Source organism: Poromitra crassiceps, assembly GCF_964638095.1.
Source record: "Poromitra crassiceps genome assembly, chromosome: 11".
NCBI lineage: Eukaryota > Metazoa > Chordata > Actinopteri > Beryciformes > Melamphaidae > Poromitra > Poromitra crassiceps.
Window position 1 is genome coordinate 30,743,599 of NC_139643.1, and position 23,510 is coordinate 30,767,108.

At 44.5% G+C, this 23,510-nt stretch overlaps 1 protein-coding gene across 2 annotated transcripts in view; it reads right to left on the minus strand.

Annotated features, from left to right (window-relative positions):
* Positions 1-23,510, minus strand: part of trappc9 (trafficking protein particle complex subunit 9) — a 225,960-nt gene that overhangs the window by 86,242 nt on the left and 116,208 nt on the right. For both annotated transcript variants that reach the window (XM_083645758.1, XM_083645757.1), the window contains 2 exons: positions 21,511-21,653; positions 3,052-3,162 (listed from right to left, as the gene is read on the minus strand). In XM_083645758.1, the coding sequence (XP_083501884.1) occupies positions 3,052-3,162; positions 21,511-21,653 (254 nt within the window). The remainder of the gene's footprint in view (positions 1-3,051; positions 3,163-21,510; positions 21,654-23,510) is intronic.

The window sequence follows — 23,510 nt, forward strand, 5'->3', positions numbered from 1 at the left end:
GTGTTTTTCAGACCGTCGTCGTTCAATGTTTGGGTTGATTACCAGCTGCGACAGCGGGGCTGGTATTGTTTTCACCGTGTGCGTGTGCATGTGTGTGTGTGTGTGTGTGTCTAATCATGGCAAAATGTGGTCCTGGAGACACTACTAGCGGGAACTACCACAGAAGCTGTTTTGGGCACTTTGCCAGGCGTTTATGTCTGTGGACAGATTTTTGTGATAGTGTCAAAACGTGCAAGATGCAGTCATGACACTTTCGAGAGGTGTACTTCACATCAAAATGAAGGTCGAGTTCGAAAATGGGCGTGGTCTGAGCAAGGGGGCCGGCCACCCACATTGCCCGTACCCCCCACGATTTTGCGAACGTGATAGCGTCAAAACCGTGCAAGATGCAGCCTAAAACATTTATAGGCATGTAGTTGACATAAAAATTAAGGCCAAGTTTGAAAATGGCTGTGATTCGAGCAAAGGGGCTGTCCCCCACTTGCCCAACTCCCCCCCCCCCCCCCCCGCCCCCCACACACACACACACAAACGCGTGCGCGATTTTGCGAACATGATAGCATCAAAACCGTGCAAGATGCAGTCACGAAATTTACAGGTGTGTAGTTGACATCAAAATGAAGGTCAAGTCCGAAAATGGCCGTGATCCGAGCAAGGGGGCTGCCCTCCCCACATATTGCCCCCCCCCCCCCCCCCCGCTGCTGCATGCGTTGTGGCTGGCAAGATGGTCACCAGTTTTATCTGCATCCAATAAAGGAGCAAATAAGCAACAACAACCTGTTAACAGAATGCACTTAAGTAAACAACCTGTTAATGGAATGCATATTGTAAAACATAGATAAGACTGTTTAAATTGTTTTCAATGTATTGAAGCTAAAGCAGAAGTCACTGAGCTGTTTCCAATGTGGCTGTGATAGGCCGACCTGGCTGTGCAGCGGTTTGTGCACTTTCCCAATGCCAAGAAAATATCTGCTCCAGCCTGAAAATATGACTCGTCAATAATGATGTTTTTCCCATATCTTACAATCAGACAGGACAGGAGCTGTGTGTGGCCAAAAAGTCTTCGGCTACAGTACCTGCTCTATTGACAGGTTGTCTCCGACATGTATCTCTAAATGTGCCTTGTTAGCCTTTTGGTTGCTTTCATGACATGTGATAGTTCCCTCCCCTGTCAACAAAGAGCAAACTAACCCGTTTAAACATATAGTAGAATGTAATCACACATGAAAGTGCGGGACAATCAGATACTTGCACTTATTGTGCAGTTGGTTGATCGTATCACCTCGTTGCTGCACCGGGAGGCTCAGGAATGTGTTGAGAGTTGGAGCTGCTTGACTCTGTCTGAAAAGATCCCCATCCACCCCCTTATTCCTACCATATAATCATAAAAATTCCTCCCGTGTGGAGGGAGGCCTATGAGTCACCGACGGACCGGTGTAGCCCCATTCATGATAGAGGATGCCTCAGAGAGACAGCGCTGACAGGAATCATAATTTGCTACTTTCCAGTTGAACAACAAGCTGAAGAAGGAGTGAGGCTGAGGCAAACTACAGAAACAGAGCGAGGGACTGTGATGATGATGATGGTTGTGTGTGTACGGTATGTTTGTATGTTTTTGGGCATACCCACACACACACACAAGTTGTGTATTCTCGGGGGAAGTGCTGTGGTAGTGACGGCTGTGTGCAGCCCGAATATCAGACAGCAGACAGGCTGCTGCAGCAGGCGAACACTGGGAGATACACAGCAGCCTAGGAGGCTTCCCTCATAATGGAGCTACAAACATGTGCTCACATTGGGGTTGAAAATAGGAAATGTGTCGTTTCGTCTTTATCAGCATTTCTTTTTCACAACACCCTCTCAGCACGGCGGCTCCGCCAGGCTCAGAATAGACTGTGTGCTTCTCGTTTGAAGGTGCGCTTGCTTGTCGCTCGGCGGCCCCCGGTTGTGTGCAGTTACTTTGCCGTGTTTAAGCACGGTGATTGGTCACCGAAGGTCCAAGCACCGCCCAGCCGGGAAACTAGAGGCCATCTCACAAAGCGACACCTCACGTTACTTGACTGGACATGACCCATACATGACCTGCTCTCGGCTGTGACGATGGCATAGGCCCAACCCTAGTTTGCCTGATACAGGTTTTGGTTGGCTGATACGGATGCCAATATTTGCCTTCCCCCCCCCCCCTAAATCTCACAATGTTCATGTTCATGCCACAAAATCCAGCACTGTTTCCCCCAGAATCATATCCCTGCTAGGGTGAAACAAAACCTCAGAAACAAGATTTAGACCACCATGGGACACTAAAACAAAATTCTATTAGTTGGGGTCAGCAGTTCCTTGAGGCAGCCTGAGGAAGGTTTCATAGCAGACTGGCACCCCTGAAGCTGAATTATTAATGAAAAATAAAGTAGAAGAAGAATCTCTGTCAAATCGGAGGTGGGTGACTCTGACAGACTGATATCTGCCTTTTTTTCTTCTTCTTTTTTTCAATGCCCAACATCGTCCCAATATATGGCAAACCAATATATGTCAGTCTCGCTTGGAATATATAATATTCTTCAAAGCATACATACATCTTCCAGTGTAAACAAAGCTGTCTGGTGTCTCCATCAAAACATAATGAGTACAGACCTAGCGCTACATTTCTTTGCCTTGCCTCTGAGATACCTCTGTGGCGCCCGTGCCGCACGGCCGTGGGGGTACAGTCAATAATGGCATTCACCCGCTCACTCTGAGCGCCCCCTGCTGGTTGGGTGCCATTGTTGACCGCACGTTCTGCTCCCGAGCTCGTGGAGCGCCGGCACCTCGGAGGCAAGGCAAAGAATGTTACTGCTAGGTCTGTATGTAGTAGTAGGGTCAGTAGCAGCATTAGCATCGCACAATGTGGCCGATAACAAGTAGATATTGGAGGCAACACTCATGGCTTCAGACCCCAAGAGTGAATCCACCCATTTAAAATGTTGTTTCTTTTCTTTCTATGTTTTATAATTGTGTATCCCATCAGTCTGAGCGATATGGGACCCGTTGTAAACTGAAAGGCTCTCCACTCACCTCTGGCACTCGCTGGCGTGCAGCACCAGGTCCTGGTTGTTCTTGGCGCTGACGGTGATCTCGTGCTCCGTGGAGTTGAAGATGTCCAGCAGTAAGTGACACTGGCGGGTGCTGTGGACAGACAGGGCCACAACAACTTAAAGTCGAGCTGAACTCAAGAATGACTTTTCTTTTCTTTTAGTTCAAATACCTGGGTATGCAGTGCACCTATTTAATAATGTATGCAAAACAAATCACAACAATGTAATTTCTTTAGTTTTTCACACTTTTTCACATCAAAAGTTCGTTTTTCAAGATTTCAGTGATAACAGTAATTTACAGTTTGCTGACGTCACCTAGTACTATCAAATTTCTACCCCATATCAACCAATCATTTCAGGACATGCAGCTCTCAATCAAATCTTCATTTCAGGATCATTTTCTCTTCCAAATGAAGGGGAAAATGGCACCTAGTGGCTGTCATCTGGCAGAGTTTCTAGCCCATAAACTAACTACTAACTTGAGCAATTATGCAAACTAAATCAAACGGTAATGTCTAAGAATGCAAAGAAATGTAACTGGCTCATTAAAACACGCATTCCAGGAATATTATTTACATTTATAACGATAATGGTGCGCGCTCCGAGCCTGACAGCTTCCCTGGTTGTCAGGGGTCGTCTCTCCGAGATTCCAGGCGGGCGGGCAGCACCTATGGATCGGATTGTCCGCTCGCTCCGCACGAAGCAGGTGGCTCCCTGGTACTCTGCGGATCCCACTCGCGTAGCATGACAACAGGCTGAATCCCACTCGATTTGGGGGTGGAACACGCCAGGATTGGCCAATGCCAAAGCCAGTCCTCAGAATTGTCAAATCAAATCATCGACACGTATATGGTCCGCCTCTCAATTCGTTTTCAGTGTCCGACGCTCGCGCTGGTGCATTCCGTTCCGGTTCACTTCGACTTTAACCGCAGGTCTGATATACTGTCTGTTCACTGAGACACTTGCATGTGAATATACATAGTGGCAAATGCAATTTGAAACAGATCGACTCATCAAATGACAGTTTGTTAGATGTAAAGTCCTCATTATACACCACAGACAAAGAGCCTATAATCAATTGCATCCTATTTGCACAACATGCACAATGATTTATGTTGCATGTCATCCCGCTCTCTATCCAGACACGTGCACGCACTCACACAGACGCACGCACACACACACACGCAGACACATACACACAGCTACACACAGACACACGCACGCACACACACACACACACACACACACACACAGACACACACACACACACACGCGCACGCACGCACGCACACACACACACACACACACACACACACACACACACACACACTGACACACACACACACACAAAGTACCTCTATTCTTATGAGGATCTTCCATTCACTAGCCTACATTAATTATTGAATTCCCTAACCACCATTCGTCACCTGTAATGCTGGAGTGCGGAACTTTTACATAGAAATGAACGTCCGTTACATTCAAGCCATTGCCAAACATAATTCCCACAATGCTGATTAAGCCCATCACCGTCAGAGAGCTCTCTCTGTATTCCACAGGAGACCGCACTTTTCAATCTGCTGTCACCCGGCGACATTCGCTGGCCTGGAGCATGCACACCAGAGACTTCCACCTGGCCAAGCCTGCTAAGTTCCGGTTAACCCTCTGCTAACATGAATGTGGATAAAATAATTCAATCATCAGCTCTTCTAGACTTTCCAAATGTTATCGGACCGAATGAACAGCACTCAAAACAAATTACCTGCTGTTTTACAGCCAAAACAGTAGCGACCAAGTATTTCCCAAGTTGGGAGGTCATTCTTCCGACTTCGGTGTGTTTATGAGATTTTTAATTTCTAGATTATCAGGCCGCTATGCGGTCTTCAAATCTAGTTTGCTGGGATTCCGGCCAGTAGGTGCCGCTATACCGAATTGCACTGAACTCCGTCGGGTCCCCCTAAGTGCACTCCCAGAGTTTCAAGTCGATCCAACGAATGGTTCTCAAGTTAAACAACTTTTTATGTTGCCAGTAGGTGGCACTATGCCAAATTGCGTGAAATCCGGCAGTGCACTCCGTCAGGTCCCCCTAAGCGCACTCCCCAAGTTCGATCGGACGAACGGTTCTCGAGACAAACCGCTTTTAGTGTTTGCCAGTCGATGGCGCTATGAATGAATGTCGAGTCTGTTTGTGTGTTGTGTGGGAGGCGTCTGTGTGTGTGTGTGTGTGTGTGTGTGGGCGGGGTGGGGGGTGGCGTGGTATCGGCCAGCCGAAGCCTCTGGCCCGGCCGACGTCACGAAAGTGACATCTTTCGTGACACAAAGCGTGACGCAGATTGTGACTCACACCGCCCGCCCGCCTTTCCACCTAGACAATTTTATTATAGGATAATGTGGAAACAATGTGGGGCCTACAAAGCAAATGTGTTGTATTTTTGTACATGCACACCAATTGCGTGAGCTCAAGAGAAGATAGGGAGTACTCATCAGTCGTTGTTATAACATCAAAAGGTGTCTGTGCTTTCATCAGGCCCAGCGGCCTGGCTGCAGCACAGCAGCATGGGCCTGCTTTTCTCATGCTGATCCTAAGAGGACCAATTTGTGATTTAGATCAAGCCAGGAGAAATTATGCTGCATTTTCAAAAGGTTAATTTCTCCCAAGTTGCTGTTTTTTCTCCCCGTAATGATAGATGAAAGGGATGGTCATCTCGAAACAGATGCAGAAAAGCAGAGAGCAGACTTAATCTGATGTTACATTAGATGAATAATGTACACACTATCATTAAGGTGTGTAAGATGATTTATATGAATGCTGCATAATGAGCAAACTGTGAAAATAAACCTGAAAGCAGCACTAGGTTAAAGTCCAAAACAAGTTTGTTACGAAATGTGCCAATTACAGGTAATATCGGCACATTTTTTGAAGGGTTGGACTTAATTAAAGACGACGACGACAATAATAATAATAATAATAATAATAATAATGAAACCTAATAAATCCAAACATGGCAGAAGCCAAAGTGCCTCAACAGGTGGTGCCATACTCTGTTGGTACACTAGGAAAAATCTGCCTACTCGTTCATTTCAATGAACATCAGTTCAAACTAAACCCATGATACATTTTATATCTACAGAGCCTTTGGCTTCTTTCATATTATCTTGACTTGAATGCCCCCTTCCCCCAAGATAAAAAAAAAGGATCTGCATATAGTGCGCTGTCAACGAAAGAAATGGAGTAATCATGTTGCAAAAATAGATACAAAAAAAGATCAACTCATCCTTTATGATGACATTGAGTAAATTAAATGCAGCCTGTCATTCCACCTTTCCTCCGGCTTCCCCTCTTAAATCTCAGGGTTAATGGAGGCTTAAGTTGAGCTTACCCGAGTCGCTAATAAACTGCCGTGGCAATTAAAGGAGCATATTTTTTAAAGGCCTACCCGTGTTTCTTTAATTGTCTCTTTGTCTTTGTTGGCGGACATGATTAACGGGCTGAGTGGGGCGAGGTACTGATTTATAGGCTGGGACGTTTAGCTGGGGTGATCAATCAGACCGCCCAACCGCAAGAGTGGAGTTAGGAAACACAGGCCCATTGCTCATGCACTAAGTACCCAAGATAAACTCAGAGGATAGAGCCGAGGATGGAGGCAGAGACACTGGCCCTCGTTCATCAAGCGATCGTACGATCAAATCCGACGTGGCCGTACGCTCATTTCAACGCAAACGTCGTTATTCATCAATTCCATCTTTGCCGTAAGATCGATCTCATTTCAGATAACTATATTTGTGTTGCGTACAGTATGGACAATGATTGGACTTACTGGCATTATAAGATGCCGCAACTTTTTGTAATTTTGGTGGCGTGAGAACGTTTCACGAATCAGACATGTCAAGAGTCTCGAGTTCATTTCCGCAGCCGATCCTGCGCTCCAGGATATCGTGATGAATGAGGGCCATTGTGTGTTTCGATAAAATTAGAGTTTGCAGTTAAAAGGCCCCGGCGCTAGCATGAGCTACCGGTAAACACTGGTAGACAAATTCATCCGGGCACCGTTGCGTTCCGTTCCGTAGACGCAAGATGAAGAGAATGCCTTTGCACCAAAGGGGACAGGATCATAACACTGTATCATTTGATAAGCATCCAGCTGAGCTACTGCACAGAGCACCGAGATCTAAGCTGAATAAATAATTAAAAACTGCCAATAACTATTTGTCTCCCTTTCGGTCTGTGGATTTTTTTTATCCCTTTCCGAGAGCAGAATGAGCTAGACACGGCTCAAAGTTATCCTTGGCGTTTCAACGTGAACACAGAACTGACCTGGTAATTTACTCATATCGTACACCATCAATTATTCATTGATGGCATATCAATATTTCTGTCTTGTGTACATTTGATGAAGCGCTAAATGAGTTTGGGTGTGTGTGCGCTGCATGTGTGCGAACATGTGTGCGCCTGGAAATGTGTGTTTGTGTGCGTGTGGGCGGGGATTACTTCCATATCACTACCGTGTGCACCTATGAGTGCGATAGGAGGATTATCTCCCTGACTGAATAAGTGAAAATTAATTGTAAAAGAGACAGTCATAAGCCAAGAAGGCACTTAGATTAAAAGGAGACCTTTACAGCTCACCACTACAGGTAAAGCTGGCAGTCTGCAGGAGAAACAGGGCAGCCGGATAATGAATGCCACCTTCTATTTTGAGGCGAAATCTGTCACGCTGACAAATGAGCCGTGACATCAGCCTTTCACCATTATTGATTGAAGGACCCCATGTTGTGGTAGCCTGGTAAACCGCCCGTCACGTGAACTCACATTTCATTTGGTTCTCCGTGACGGTCTGGACCCGCACATGCAGTTAAGATGATTGGTCGAGCCATGCCGGGCCGACGAATCAGCGGCAGCCGTAGGCGGGCTCAGGCGGTGGGTACATGGTCTTTGTAGTTCTTTTCACTCGTCAACATGGCTGCCGCCGCGGAAGTGACAGGCAGTCTGAATGAAATTGAATGTAACGTTCCCAATTCTATGTATTAAATTCTAAAAAACGACCCTCAACATTTGGGAAGGCTAAGCCACACAACTAGTTCGTTATAATCTAACTAAATGCTTCGAAGGTGACTTTACGACCGTGAGGACTCAATCAATGAATACCATGGAGATCATCCACAGGCACCTTCGGCGATCTGATTGGTTGAAGTTAACACCCACCAGCGGTGATAGACAGATGGGTCATCCAATCACCTGCCAAGTAGCTTGGAAAAAGTGCCCGCCTCCGTCAGCGGGTCTGGTTACTTCATTCCCAGATCGACTGGTTTAGTGAAACCTATGTGGAGCTATACCGTCCATCTGGCAGCGTCAGGTTAATGTTGTGGTAGGATAACGCTCCAAACCTGACGCTACACATTTCTATGCTGAGACCAAAGAGAGTGCTGACATGCAGTAGGGCTGGGCGATATGGTTGACATCAATAGCACAATAATCACCACAATAATCACAAAGATTATTTTCGCTATAGATATATACAGTATCACGATATCGCTCACGTATGCAAAATCTTGTCAAATCCAGTTAGAACCATAGATTGTATATAGTTGAACTGAATGGTACAGTAATGTTAGGTGTGATGTCAAACAAAATAGAAATATTCAAATATTATTTCATACTTAATTTTATTTTTTATTGTAGAGTAAAATTAGCTTGTTATCAATTTAGACAACAGAATTGTGTGCCACGATATCCCAAAATCACCATACCATCACGATACGATTCCACTGAAAGACGATAAACGATGATGTTGAATTTTATCGCCCAGCCCTACTGACATGGGAACAAAACCGTTATGAGACATCAGTGCAATACATACCACAGCAGAAGCTATGAGGGCAGCAGTCTGGCCATCAATCACTTTGTTCCAACAGAAACAACAAGCAAATCAAGGCATAAAACTGTGCTGTCACACTGACTGGGCATTAGCGGGGACTGGGGACGCTGTTATTGTACAATGGTGGGTGATAGAAATGGCACGCACCATGGGAGAAGGCAACAAGGCAAAGAAGATCAATGGAATAAGGCCCACCAACCAGTCAATCCTGCAGATGTACGATCAATAAGTGCTGATTTGGCCCCACTCGGGCACAAAAACGTGACATATTCCCCCCACACAAAATGTAATGGCCTTATTAAGCCTGGTTGGATTTAGAGTACTGCCAATAATGGGCTATTTTTAGATGCCTAAGCCAGTAGGAGACAGTAAACACTGCTTTAATGTCCGCATTTAAAGATGCAGCTACTGAGAATATACAATAACAACACGTGAAAGCTAGCTTAGCACGAGTTCCATGCTTGCAATAAAATCAAAACACCAACAATCGCTCACTAATATAACTACTAACAGTACATCTTCAACAAAGGATTATGCCCACAAAGAAGTTCAGCAAGCATTATGCAAAACGTAAATCAAACAATTTGATGTTGCAAAATGACTCCAGGGAACTTGGAATTAATCTCCCACTCGCAAGCAAAACTCTTCCACACACAATTTAAATAGTAAAGAAAGGTGGAAAGTGGTAATGCATCTACAGTCTCTTAGCCACATGAGCACATGGGAATGCTTCACCTTCTCGCAAGCATGGATGAAAGAATATAAAAAATGGTATATGTTGCAGTGGTTGATTTGTCTACTAGATCAACCAAATACAGTACAGGGGTCCGGTGGCCGTGGGGATGGAGGGCTGCTTGTCTTTTTGTGTTGTCATTGTTATTTTAAAGGGGTGTATCATTGTACATTCTTCTCTTTTTTGCTTTTCTTTTTTTAGCACAACTGTCTTTTTTTGGTCGTATACATTTTTTTGGTCATACTAGGCGACTCGATTCCTAGGCTCGCCCGCTGCGCGGCCTCGCACCCCCTGCAGCTCGCATACGCAGCTCGGCCTGCTCTATTGGCACGTGTGGGTATGTGTGCGCGTGTGTGTGTGCCCCTTAAAGTCCCTGGAAACCAGAAATCATTTTTTATTATTTAGCATTTTGAGTTCATCACATCACAGGAACCTATGTTAATAAGCCACCAGCCAAATTTGAACGATGATGAGGTGAGTATATAAATTTAGCTTTGACAGTCATGACAAAAGTCATGAGAATCAATTAGATTTTAGACTGTCTTTTCTACCGCTGACTGTGTGGGCGTGTCAGGACTGCAGGTCTCCTCCGAGAGAGAGAGAGAGCGAGGGAGGGAAACAGAGAGAGAGAGGAGAGAGAGAGAGAGAAGGAAAGAGAGATGGAGTGTGTGTGTGTGTGTGTGTGTGTGTGTGTTCGCTCGTTGCTCGGCGCATACTGACAGAGAGGAAGAGAGACTGCCGCTGCGAGTGCACAGCGCTACTGTGTGTGTGTGTGTGTGTGTGTGTGTGTGTGTGTGTGTGTGCGCGCATGCGTGCGTGTGACAGTGAGAGAGAGAGAGAGAGAGCAGGCAGCATAGCGCTCGGCACACAGGCAGTTAGTTACTTTATTAAAAAAAAGATTTTTTTTTGACACAATATTAACACGTTCACTGCCAATGGCGAGTTGACTCGTCAAAAAAAATCCAACGGTTCACTGCCAATGACGAGTTGAGACGTCAAAAAAAAAAAAAAAAAAATTTTTGACGGTGCTACGTGGATCAATGCCCCCCACGTCTCCTATAAAAATATTGGAGGTATTGAATGTGTATAATCTATTTTACCGACCAACTAAGTGGCGACAGTGCTCTCCAGACAGAGAGAAAGCCGAGCAAAAACAGCCGCGGGAGGAAGCCATTCTCAAGGAAATGGCTTGGCGAAAACGCTTTCGATTTCACACACACACACACACACACACACACACACACACACACACACACACACACACACACACACGCGCGTACACACACACACTCGAGTACCTTTGAGCATAAATAAGACCAGAATCGCAAAAGCTTCATCAAAGCTCTCAACCGACACCCCAAGAAACGAACGAGCCCGTTTTACAGTAATCCAGACTCGCCCGAGAGCGGCCGCGCCGCCAGCAGCAGCAGCACAGACGAGCAGCAGCAGCAGCAGCAGCACACCGAGAGCGGAGTACGCCTCAAGATTGGAAGAAGGGGATCGCGAAGGAATTTCTCTCCCGTGTCTAACCCCCCCCCCTCGCCTCTCCTCTCCTCTTCCCCGCTCCTGCGATTCCCCTCTCTTTTTTTGGGATCTGTGAGGCAACAGAAACTCGCCTGTGACAAAACACTGCAAAGCCACCAGAGACACACCTACGGAGGGAGGAGTTTGGAGACACACACACACACACACACACACACACACACACACACACAAACACAATACAGTATACAGACTTGCCCAAGGGCACCCATAATCACAGGCACGTGAGGTGGTTCTAAAAATCCATTTATCTCAAAACTCTCTGAAAATCTCTGAAACCATGCTGTACTCAACGGCTAATATCTACATAACTACTAACTGTACAAACTAACTCTTTTAGACAGAGAAAGCACACATTCTATTAGTACTTTTGTGAACTTTGTGTTCACAAAGTCCAAGCAGAAAATAATCCTCGGCTCTTGTAAAATGAGCCAGAATCCTCAAAAAAAACCTCTGGCAGAAGCTAACTACAGTATTGAAAAACGGCTGGCAGTGAATGTGTTAAAATATTGGGGTCCAAACAATAAAAATTAAAATAATCAATAAATTACAAAATAGAAATACTCCATCATCAATACAACAATTAAATCACACAGAGCGGGAGGGAGACAGACAGACACTGAGCGAGCGCTGTGGGGGCAAGAAGGTTTTATAAGAACGGACAAAAAATCTTATGATGTGATAAGATCATTCATTTTAGCACCGCGCGCACCGCTCTCTTCAATGAGGAAGTAGAAATCCAGACCTTGTAGAAAAGTGGCGATTTTGGGAGTTTGGGTTGAAACTAATGTCTCCTACTTTCTGAGGCACACAATTACGCACATAAGACCCTAAATTTAATAGTTAGAAGGTTTTTGTGGATTTTGGTTTCCAGGGACTTTAAGTTTACATCCATCAGTCTTATGACATCACTGATGACATCATCAGTGACTTATAACATCACTAATGACATCATCGATCAATCAGTGATTTATGACATCACTGATGACATCATCTGTGGGACAAAAATTGAAACAGAGAACAGAGCCCACATTGCCAAATTTATAGATATAGATACATTGTATTCTGCCTGTATTTTCACCAATAAAAAAGATCATAAAAAAGAAAGAGAAAAAAACAAAACAAAAGAAGCAATCAGTAAAAACACGCTGGCTGATAAGCGTCTCACCCAGCAGAGAAATGCATTTTTCCGGGGTAACAACACTGAGTGAATGGGATTTTAACAGCTCCCTGTAATGTGTATGGATCACTGAGTATTTCACACATACCTCAGTCCTCTGTCACTTCTCTAACACATCTGTCACCTTCTATAGGGCCTAACCTCTGGAGTGGGCCCTATGAGTGTCAGGGGAAGCTGGCTGCTGCTACTCTTTGGAATTCAACAAACCATCACATCAAAAGGTCAAAGGGGACACTAGCTAATGCTATAGTGGAGAAAAATATACCTTCCTCACAACGGCAATTCAGCGGAGATTTAGCTTATAGAGACACTGCATGAAATAGACCACGCCCATCGTTGAGGAAAGCTCTCCATTCACCTCCATCCCCCAGCGTCATTTACCTTGAATTAAACATGGCTAAAAGCTGTTGTGTGGCGCTCTGCACAGACAAGAAAGGGGGCTGACAGGGTTCATCGTGGCAGAAGAGGGGTTGTGTTCATGTGTGATGGGTCTCAGGAGATTTTGCTCTGTATCGACTGCCAGTACAGGGTGCAAAAGTCATGCCAAATCCCACTGACTCGTTAGCTAACATACGATAATTAACTTAGCATCAATCCACTTTAACAGCAAGTCACGCCAGTCACTCAAAATCATAGGCTAGCAGCATTTCAGATTTTTAATTGAAGTGAAATGATTAAATATCAATATATATTATCTTACCTGGTGATTCAATTACGTAACTTAAATTAAGTAACTAAGTTACTGGAACATGTATTTCACATCAGGCCACTGTGTGGGATCATTTATCCAGCTTTATTGGAGTAACATTAATGAAAAAGAAATTGATGGAGGCCATTAAGTTTGTTTTTTCAATGTACCTTCTCTTGTCTGACAGAGGCAGTGTGCTGAAATAATTCTTTGACAGATGTGTCTGCTTGAAAACAGGAAAAACCTTGTCCGACTGTCCATATCTGTTCAGATTTCCTCCCGACGGCCGTTTTTGCCTTTGAACTAGCAATCCAGGTTTCCCCAACGGTGGGCGTGGCTTTCGAATGGTGATGCGCGCCGCAGTGTCTATACTGTGGGAAATGGTACTGAACTGCCACCTCATATACAGTAGGCAATGTTTCCATATATTAGAAAAACAGACAGAATAACACCTTTAGTTGTACACTGAATCCCAAGTGCAACTAAATTAAGCGTGTGTATCATATCTCAGTGGTGTGTATGGGAGGGTAAGAGAGAGAGAGAGACAGAGAGAGAGAGAGAGAGGTAGAGAGGGAGACGAGTGGAGCAAGAAAGAGGAATCAAGAGGGAGAGGCAGAGAGAGAGTGAGGTGGAGAGAGAGAGAGATAAAGGGAGAGAGACAGATTGAAATAAAGAGGGAGGGAGAGAGGCAAATTAGAGGCATGCCAAATCATCTGCGCCCCCAAAATGCCAGCGCAAACGAGATTTGGACGGTCTTAAGCACTAGAATTATTCACAGGTGTGGCCAGCCAATGCATGGGCGTTACATCAATAAAACCGGATTCCTGTCTCGCAATCGCTGTTTGCGCGAGGCATGCAATATGCTGTAATTCCCTCCATGCGTAATAGAGTGGACTCACTCACGCCGAGGACAGAGAGAGATGGAGAGAGCTTGTTGACAGATGTGCCAACGACCCTCCGGGTTATGGGATAGGTGAAGGTGAATAGCCTATGTCCATTGTCCAACAGGTTTTCTCAATTAATTTCCCTCTTTGCGATGTGATACAAGTTTCTCAGTGAGTTATAGTTGATTGCCTCATTGAATTATCTGCTAATACCCAATTTTAGCAGCAGAATTTGATGTCCTGGAGTGGCAAGGCTGTGCGTAATGACATATCCAAAAGGAATTTTACTCTGCACTGCGCTGCGCGGAGATTATGGTGGGCTCAAGCGCAGCGGGGTATTTAGGGCGTACGAGGTGCTTTTAAAATCTCTTAGCGCAAAGTAATGATGCGCTGCTGATGATAGGATAATGCCATCTATCTCCACATTTTAGCACTGAAACGCCTGGTTTGGCATGTGGCCCGCCTATGTCCAGTACAATTATAACAGGCATGCGCTTGTGCACGCCCCCAATTTGAATTGCGCGCAGCGTTAAACGAGTTAAATTACCGATTTTGCGAAGATAGGGCACAAAGAGAGATACAGTACAGTAGGTAGAAGGAGAGAGAGGGAGCCCGGTAAAGAGAGTCAGAGTAAGCGAAATAGAGGAAGAGAGAGAGCAAGCTAGAGAGCAAAAGAAAGGGAGTGAAAGAGTGAGAGAGTGAATCAGAGAGACTTTTGATGTTCTTTAATGACAACATCTTACATGAAAGACACCAGGAGGCAGTCACAGTATGCTTAAAATAAAACCATCTACCCATAAACACTCTCACACCCACCCCTTCTCACACTCAGTGCAACCCAAACCCATCCGACCCATAGAGCACAACAGATAGAGCCACAATGCAACAACAAAGGTTTATACCCGAGGCATCCTTCAGGTGGCCTAAAATAGTGATGCAATGCACTGACTCCAAAAACTGGCGGTTCAGCCCCAAACCACAAGCCATCCCCAGTGGTGCAAACATTTCAAGCAGTTATGAGTACAGTAGCAAGTCCATATACTGTATGCTGTGTGCAAAAGTTCATAGAGAGTGGATCAACTGGAGTTATTAGAGAAAACATAAAGTTGCTTGTTATAGCGCCATCATCTGGCTAATTAGCGTAATTTCTGTTGCCTGAGTAGTGGAAAAGATTTGAAATCCATTTGCCAAATTTGATTGAGTTTAGGACTTATATTTTCTCTGAGGTACAGATCGTTTTAGGGCAGAAAAAGAATAAGAACAGGACTGAAATCGATGCCAAACAAAAACTTGGTTTCAAGAAGGCCTTTGATTCTGCTTGGCATGAGTGGCTCTTTTATAAATTAATTGAGAGTGACATAGGGGTAAAATACATGACTTAATTACCTCCGTAATTAAAGGTTTGTTCGTTTGAAAAACTACTGGGCTAATTTTCATGAAACTTTATGGAAGGGTGGAGGATGGGCCAAGGAAGAACCCATTCAATTTTGGGGCTGATCCGGATCCGACTCACAAACAAACAATAATAGCACGGAGGTCTTGGCAGAAGTCTGCGCTCTACGAGTGCCCTTCTAGTTACATCAATTTAATAGTAATAACCAATATGCAATTAAAAATGGAATCAAAAGAACAAAATACTTTAAAGAGTGTGGTGCAGTTTTTTGTATGAAGTTACATTTTGGGCTCATGATTAGTATGAATGCTGATGCCCTTTCTCCTTCTACAGAGGGTCTGCAACAGAGCTTGGGCATCATTTTACAAGTTTAGCAAGGCATAGGCACTCATTTGAAAAAGACAAAGATCTTAACTGCAATTTGTGCAATAATCAAATAATCCACACTGTTACCGATGTTCATTTTATTGACTGGACCTAATGCATCTTACTCTTTATTATTATTATTACTATTACACTGCTGTATATAATATAATATTATGTACCTCACACTTCTTACTCAATAGTACTTACTTTGATAAGGATTGTAGGAGAAAGCACATACTGTAACTGTATTTGTGACACTTTTTTTTTGTAGGCTACCTAATTTTTATTTTATTGTTTTTATGGTCTATTCCTATTCTTTTTATAATGTATATGTTTATAATCTTTTTCCCTACCTGAGTGTGAGCAACTGTAGCATGAGTCAATTTCCCCTCAGGGATCGCTAAAGTGTTTCTGATTCTGACCTTTCAAAAAAGATCTTATTCCCAGCAACTTTGACTTCCTGATGAAGGCTTGGTGAAACGCATGTGTTTTCTATGTCTTATGTGAAGCACACTGAATTTGCATGATGTATAAAGAGATAAAGCTTACCTTGCCTTGTAGAGAGAGAGAGATAGGAAAAGGGAGATTGGTAAGTGCGAGAGCAAGGGAGAGAGAGCTGGCGAGAGAGCGATGTAGGAGCAACATAATTGTTACGATGAAAACTGGGACAGCAAAGAAATAGAAATGAAGGAAGAACTTGAGAAATGGGGTAATACATTAAATAACTATAAAACTAGAATATTAATAATAAAAATGTTTGTTTTATCCAAATTATTGTTTTTAGCAACTGTTCCCCCCCCCCCCCCCCAAGCCCAGACACTAAAGAAAATTTCTAAATCTATAGTGAACTTTATATGGGGAACCACCAGGGAGGTCACAAAAAGGCAGCTACTCTATAAGAGTAAGAAGGAGGGAGGCCTTGGGGCTGTTGATTTGGGGTTAAAACTAAACATCGCTTTTTGTAAGAATGTCGCATCAGCCATAGAGCGAAAGGCCATGTGGATAGGTGAGGCTCTGAGCTGGACCAAAAAAATAGGACGAGCAAGGAGCTCAGTTCCATATTATAAACTTTTGTACGGTGACTTTGTGAACAAGTTTGCACACATGAATATTGCTTGGAATGAAATGTCCATATGTACGTAAAATTGTGTAATGACTTGTATGGTGGTGTTTTCCCCTACAAACATTTAGATGAAGCAAGCTCTCAGGTCTGTATTAAAAATATATTTAGTAAGTGTCTCTCAGAAAACAAGAGGGACATCATGTGGCTGGTCTCAGTTGGCAGACTAGCGGTCCGAGCAGTCGTCAAGAGGAGCTGCTTTGTCACAACCAAAGAGTGTCCTATGGACGACTGCAAGGAGGATGAGACTATAGAACATCTGCTCCTAAACTGTGAGCGATCTAAATATGTTTGGGGGAAAATGGTTGGTATTGATTTTAATGTTACTGTGAATTATAATGCTGTGATGTATGGTGTCTTTAATGAAATAATGCCAGGGCCACACCAGGCCTTTTTCTGGACAGTTGTTTGTGTGGTCGTGGCCAAATTGTGGAAGACGAGGTGTGCCACAGTTATCCACCAAGCCGTCATCCCAGGAGAAGTGGTCTATAAACAAATCATAACAGAACTGAAAAGACAAAGAACACTGGACATCAGAACAAAGAGACCCACACCCTGGCACCTGCTCACCTTCTAACAGACTTCTTATTTTTGATAACTATTCCTTTTCTACTGTTTATAAAAAAAATAAAAAAAAAGATTTACTGTAAATGTTTGTAACCCCTGACTGAATAATTGAATAAAGTATATTTAAAAAGGAGGAGACAAAGGCAAAGACATACAGTAGGTACAGACCGATAAAGAGGTCGAGAGACTGAGACAGCATCACAGCGAGACATCTATTCCTCTCCATTACTGTGAGCGGCTGGACTGTACTGAATAACCTCTATTAAACACAGCAGGGATATGTGTGAGGAGCTCAAGACGACCCAGCAAAATCATACACAGGTTCAAAGAAAAGACTTTCAAAAGTGTGTGTGTGTGTGTGTGTGTGTGTGTGTGTGTGTGTGTGTGTGTGTGTGTGCGCATGTATATAAGAGAGAGTGTCTGTGTGTAGAGAGAGAGCATAACAGGGAGAGAAACCTACTCTCGATATTAGAGTAATTCAACACAACCACTTGCAAGGACTCTTTCAACTCTCATTCAAGTCCTCTGAGAGCTTATCTCAATAGCACTTACCTCAACAAGTAGATGAAAGAAGTTCAACTTTTATCCCAGGAGGAGGAAACTGAGTGTGTGCGTATTATTATTACTGCATTTATTTATTTATTTATTTACAGAGATGGGAAAAGTACACACATTCTTTACTTGAGTAGAAGTAAAGTTACTTGTCTAAATAAAGACTCTGGTAAAAGTAGAAGTACTGATTCAACTTATTTAATCAAGTAAAAGTAAAAGACAGGCTCTGAAAAGTAATCAACTATAAAAGTATTTCTATCGGCTGTTTCTGTGCAAAGCTAAGTCACATCATATTAAGATAAACAGAATTTTCATGCACTCAATTCTGGAGTGGGGACTCTGGAGACGATGAACCGAGCACATAGGGACACACTCCAATTATCGCTCTCCAATTATAGTGGTAGGGTTGGCTACAGGTGGCGTATGCTGATGGTATAATCTCTGGTCCTGGATTTGTTTGAAGCACAGTCACTGAAGAACAACATCTAGGAAATGAAAATAAATAAACTGACAGTCCTTCAAGTCAGTTTTGGTAGAGCACAAAGTCCTTCATCACTTGTGTTAGTGGTAGGGAGTGGACTTGGTTCAGGCGATGTGTGCCCAGCGCTTGTCGGATCCGGATCCGACACACGTGGGCCAGACTGCGGGGACATCTCTTGGCCTCCAGAAAGACCCTGAGAGCCTTGGGATCCGCCCTCTCCTTCAGCTGTGCCTGCTCTGTGGTCACCAGGGCCGGGTCAGCACCATGGTCCAGCAGCAGCTGGACGAAGACCGTATTGCACCTGTTATGCAGAACCACCTCCAGCAGGAGAGAAGCCACATCACGGGTCAGAACGCCAGCGGCCTGGAGCAGCACGCGGAAGCAGTCCAGGTGGTTGCGTTTAACCGTGATATAGAGAGAAGACCTCTTGAAGGGGTGATCGGTATCTATGTGAACAGGAACAGCAGCCCGGCACATCATGAGTTCCTGTAGTATCTCCAGCCTTCCTCGACAGGCAGCCCGGTAGACCGGGGTGTATGAGCCGCGTATGCTTCTGTTGGGGTCGGCCCCAGCTTCCAGGAGGATCCGGACGCAGTCCAGATGACCGAGGACCACGGCACAGGAGAGAGGTGTCCAGTTATCCCTGTCAGCCAAGTCTACCTGTGCTCCCTGGGTGATCAGGTAGTCCACACAGGCAGCACGACCCTGAAAGGCTGCGAGCCCCAGAGGGGTCCACCAACACAACACACGGAAACCCTCCTTATTGAGCCATCTTCTGAAGCGCTCTTCCTGCAGCAGGATCCTCAGTTTGTCCAGGTCTCCTGCCCAGGCGGCATTGTGGAGGCACATGTCGCAATGCCCTGCTTGAACAGCCATTCCTTCAGATCTGTCACTGTACCACACTGACTTGTATGCTGTCTCAAACAAGAAGGTATTATGAAGGGACTGAATGTGTGTTGGACATTATGACATCATAATATGACATCATAACATTATTACATCATGGCATTGTAATAACATGACTGATGACATCACTCACTCATGACATCACAATTGCTCGAGTGACATCACTGATGACATCATCAGTGATTTATTTGTGACATCATCGACCATGCCTTATTTAGACGTGTCTTGCTTTGGATGTGTGACAAGAGAGAGAGACAAACTACCTTACATCGTTTTTGTCTGTCGTGCATTAAAACTAAAGTAACTAGCCTGTTTTGAAAATCTAAGGAGTAGAAAGTACAGATATTTCTGTTAAAATGTAGGGAGTAAAAGTAAAAATTTTGTCAGAAAAATAAATACTCAGTAAAGTACAGATACCTGAAAATCCTACATAAGTACAGTAAGAAAGTATGTGTACTTAGTTACTTCCCATCTCTGTTTATTTATTTATATTTTTTTTACTGGACAGCAGTGATTCCCAAAGTGTGGGCCCGATGTTGTATCGGGTGTATACTGGTCCACACCAATGTATGTCTTGTTAATTACCTCCACTAAGGAGGTTATGTATTCAGTGCCCCTTGTTTCTCAGCAGGATTACGGCAAAAGTAAAACTACTGGCCTGATTTTCATGAAACTTGGTAGAAGGGTGTAGCATACAGCCATTACATTTTGGAGCGGATTGCGCTCGCACATTTGCATAATCACTATTGGCCTTGGTGGAAGTCTGTGCTCTCCGAGCGGCCTTGTAGTTTCTTCTGTATTATTTTTCGATGATGCTTGTTTGTCAGTCCATGTGGAGCAGCGCCGGCATATGAAATGTGAAAAATAGCCTGTTTCTGTCCAAATAATGTCAAACCTTCAATAAAAAAAAAGAATGAAAAAATAATCAATCTTTCATCAAGGTAAATGTAAGTCTTTCCAAACCATATTAATGCCAGTTAGAATAACAAAACGATTACCGGTATTATTTTTTGCCACAGAAATGAAGGGGAAGGAAAAACTAAACGTAAAAATAAAACACTTATCCAATCCTAGAAGGAGTCTGCATGACTGGACTGATTTATTAGCAGAAAAAACAGCACCCCAGGAAACCACCAGCATTTTTAAGACCTCTAAAACTGAGGACCTAGGGTTGTACTGTATTTAACAGTATCCAAGGACTTCTGAGACCTTGACTTTAACTGCCAGTACATTTCAAGACCTGTTTAAGATTTTCAAGGCCTTGAATTTCAATAACCCTCTTGTATGTTTGGAGATTTGCTTGAGAGGCAGTGCTTGCCTCGGTGCGACGACGGATATCGTACTGTGGATGAGTTGAGGTGAGGTTAAAGTGAAGAGGAGGACCGTGGTGACAGGATGATGGTGACGATACAGCAGCAGCAGATCTATCAGCGCCGGGCCAAGATGGATGGCTAAAACTGCAGATATTATTACAGCTAATGATTCACCTCAAGTGGCCATTACTGGGCTACGATCTGTCTCCCTCACTCGAGGGTTATCCACGGGAGTTGGGGAGCTGACAAGCGGAGTGAAGCGAGGGACAGGGAGTGTGTGTATGTGTGTGTCTGTCTGTGTGTGTGTATGTGTGTGTGTGTGTGTGTGCGTGAGAGAGAGAGAGAGAGAGAGAGAGAGAGAGAATGTGAGTATCCATTCAATATCCATTCATGTCCGCCACTGTGTGCCTCAGCCCAGTCAATGGAAATATCATCTTGTTTTGATATCAATAATAATGTCACACAGACACACACACACAAGGCCTGCTCCACTGGCTAGGGGGGCTCGTTATGGTGAGATCATTTCACCAAATCAAGAGGAAAAGCCATAACGCTGTGCTCTCTTGCTACTCTAACTGTACATGAGCTACGCTGAAGCCACAGAATTGAGGTTTATCACCAATTAATGGTGAAGGTTGAGAATAGTTTGAATGACCCTTAAAGATGGAGCCGACAACATTAAATTCAGACTTTACGAGTCACACTTGCCACTTCGTCGGCTTGTTCGTGCGCGCTCTTCTCATAATTCCGATATTTACGACATGACTTGAAGTGCAAAAGCTGCACAAACCAGACATCACTATGACTTCCACAACTGCTTTGGTCAAACTGTATTTATTACCTGGTTGCAGGGAGGGTGCTGACCCGGGTGAAGAACACAGAGGGCTCCACGTCAACATGGACCCCCAGGGACAGATCCCTGTAGTAGCCCTCCACGTTGCCCGCTCCACCGGAGTATTTGAAGTTCAGCACTGCTTCCAGAGTCTGCGAAAAGCACAGGAGGGGAGGGATGCAAATTAAGATCAAACTGATTTCACAATAGAGTATAATATTTACTGTCACTTCAGCCAAGGGGCTTCAAATGCACAACAATAAATGTGAGCGTCGTGCGGACAGCCATCAGTCTTTATGGTAGAGTGAGTGAGCGTGATTGGGGTGAGAGGTGACAGCTGGCGCGTCGTCTTCTGCAATCTCATCAACAAAACCGGGCTGTTTTCGAGATCGATGCATCAGAAAGTCATTATGGTAAAAATAATGAACGCGCTGCGGCACAGCTATTGTGCTGTATAGTCGATTGAGACGGGAGCGTAACGGTGACAAAGGCTGAGGGAGGGGACGACATGGTCGGCGGCTCAAAGACAGACGATCCCGCATTTTGCCGCGGCTTCTCTGTGACAACAGAGAGGAGAGGGCAGCGGCGGGGTAGGGTGGATAGGGTGGGCTGCGCTGGCGGCGTTCCATGGCGAGGGCAGACGGGGAGGGGGGGGGGGGGGGGTGAGGGCCTAACAGTGCCACACCGAGTCAGACGCATTTGGCGGAGAAGCGGGCACGGGACAAGCAGCCAAGTGGGCGAAGGATAGAGAAGGGAAATGAAAAGTGACAGTTATTGGGGAGGGAGCAGTAGCTGACTCAGGCGATGGGCTGGAGCCGGGACGCAGGGAGCGTCTGAGGTCCCACTTTTATCCTACACAGCGTATATCATCTCACCACATATTGCTGATGGAGGCACTTGCTGTGCCTTTCCCTTTTTTTTTTTTTTTTTGCCAATTCCTTGATTATTTTCACTCTCTATCCCCCCTTTTTGGGGGAGGCAAGCCAAAGCGGAATGATTCAGAGCCTGCTGGCTAGATGTCTGGCCTATTACAACCTAATGACACAGCCATAGCCCACTGAGGGGGGAGAGGAGGATTATCATTACTGTAGACCACGCACCTTCATTTGAAGGCTTCACTTATCGCAAACTGGGTATATTTAACATATTTGGTGTTATTTTCATGCCGTATATAATATCTCGTATGCCTGTACTTTCTTCTCTCCTTTGCCTCAGTGTGTTCTACTCTGCTGTTGTTCATTTTTGTCAAAACATTCTTTCATAAATTTACACATTCTACAGTTTAGTATAATCTCCCTTGTCCTTTCAGTGGAGTTTGCATGTTCTCCTCCATGTCAGCGTGGGTTTCCTCCAGGTACTCAGTTTTCCTTCCACCATCCAAAGGCATGCAGGTCATGCAAACTGGAGACTAAATTATCCATAGGCATGAATGTCGCAAGCATTAGATACAGTAGATGTGATGTAGTATGGTACACGACGTAGTATGTATATGATGTAGTATGATATAAAGCAGTGAGGTAGTATGGTACCATATGTGACATAATGTATATGGTACATGAAGCCGCTTGAGACATGCTGGCGAGAAAAGGCTATAGAAATAAAGAGGGCGCAAATGTAGATACTTCCTGAATACCATTTCCTGTCGATCCCCCATTTACTTTCCCCCGGAAGAGTGACAGCGGAGCCATTCTGCTCTGGAGATGGCGTAAGAGCGGCAGCTCGAACATGCCCGCAGGAGATGGATACACATTGTGCTGGCGAGCAAATGAAAGGTACGCCAGGTAGATATGAATCTGATTTGAATTGATTGACTGGATGGCTGCGATTCCTGCTGCACAGAGGGACTGCGGCTGCAGGAGCTCTCCACTCAAGTGTCTTTTCTCTAGAGCGCTGTTCTCTTTGTTTGTTTTGGTTTGGTTTTCCTACTGTTAGTTAAATATGGTGAAATGTAACTCGCATATCTTATAGAAATGAGACACTATCCATCCTCATGCGCTATATACTGTAGA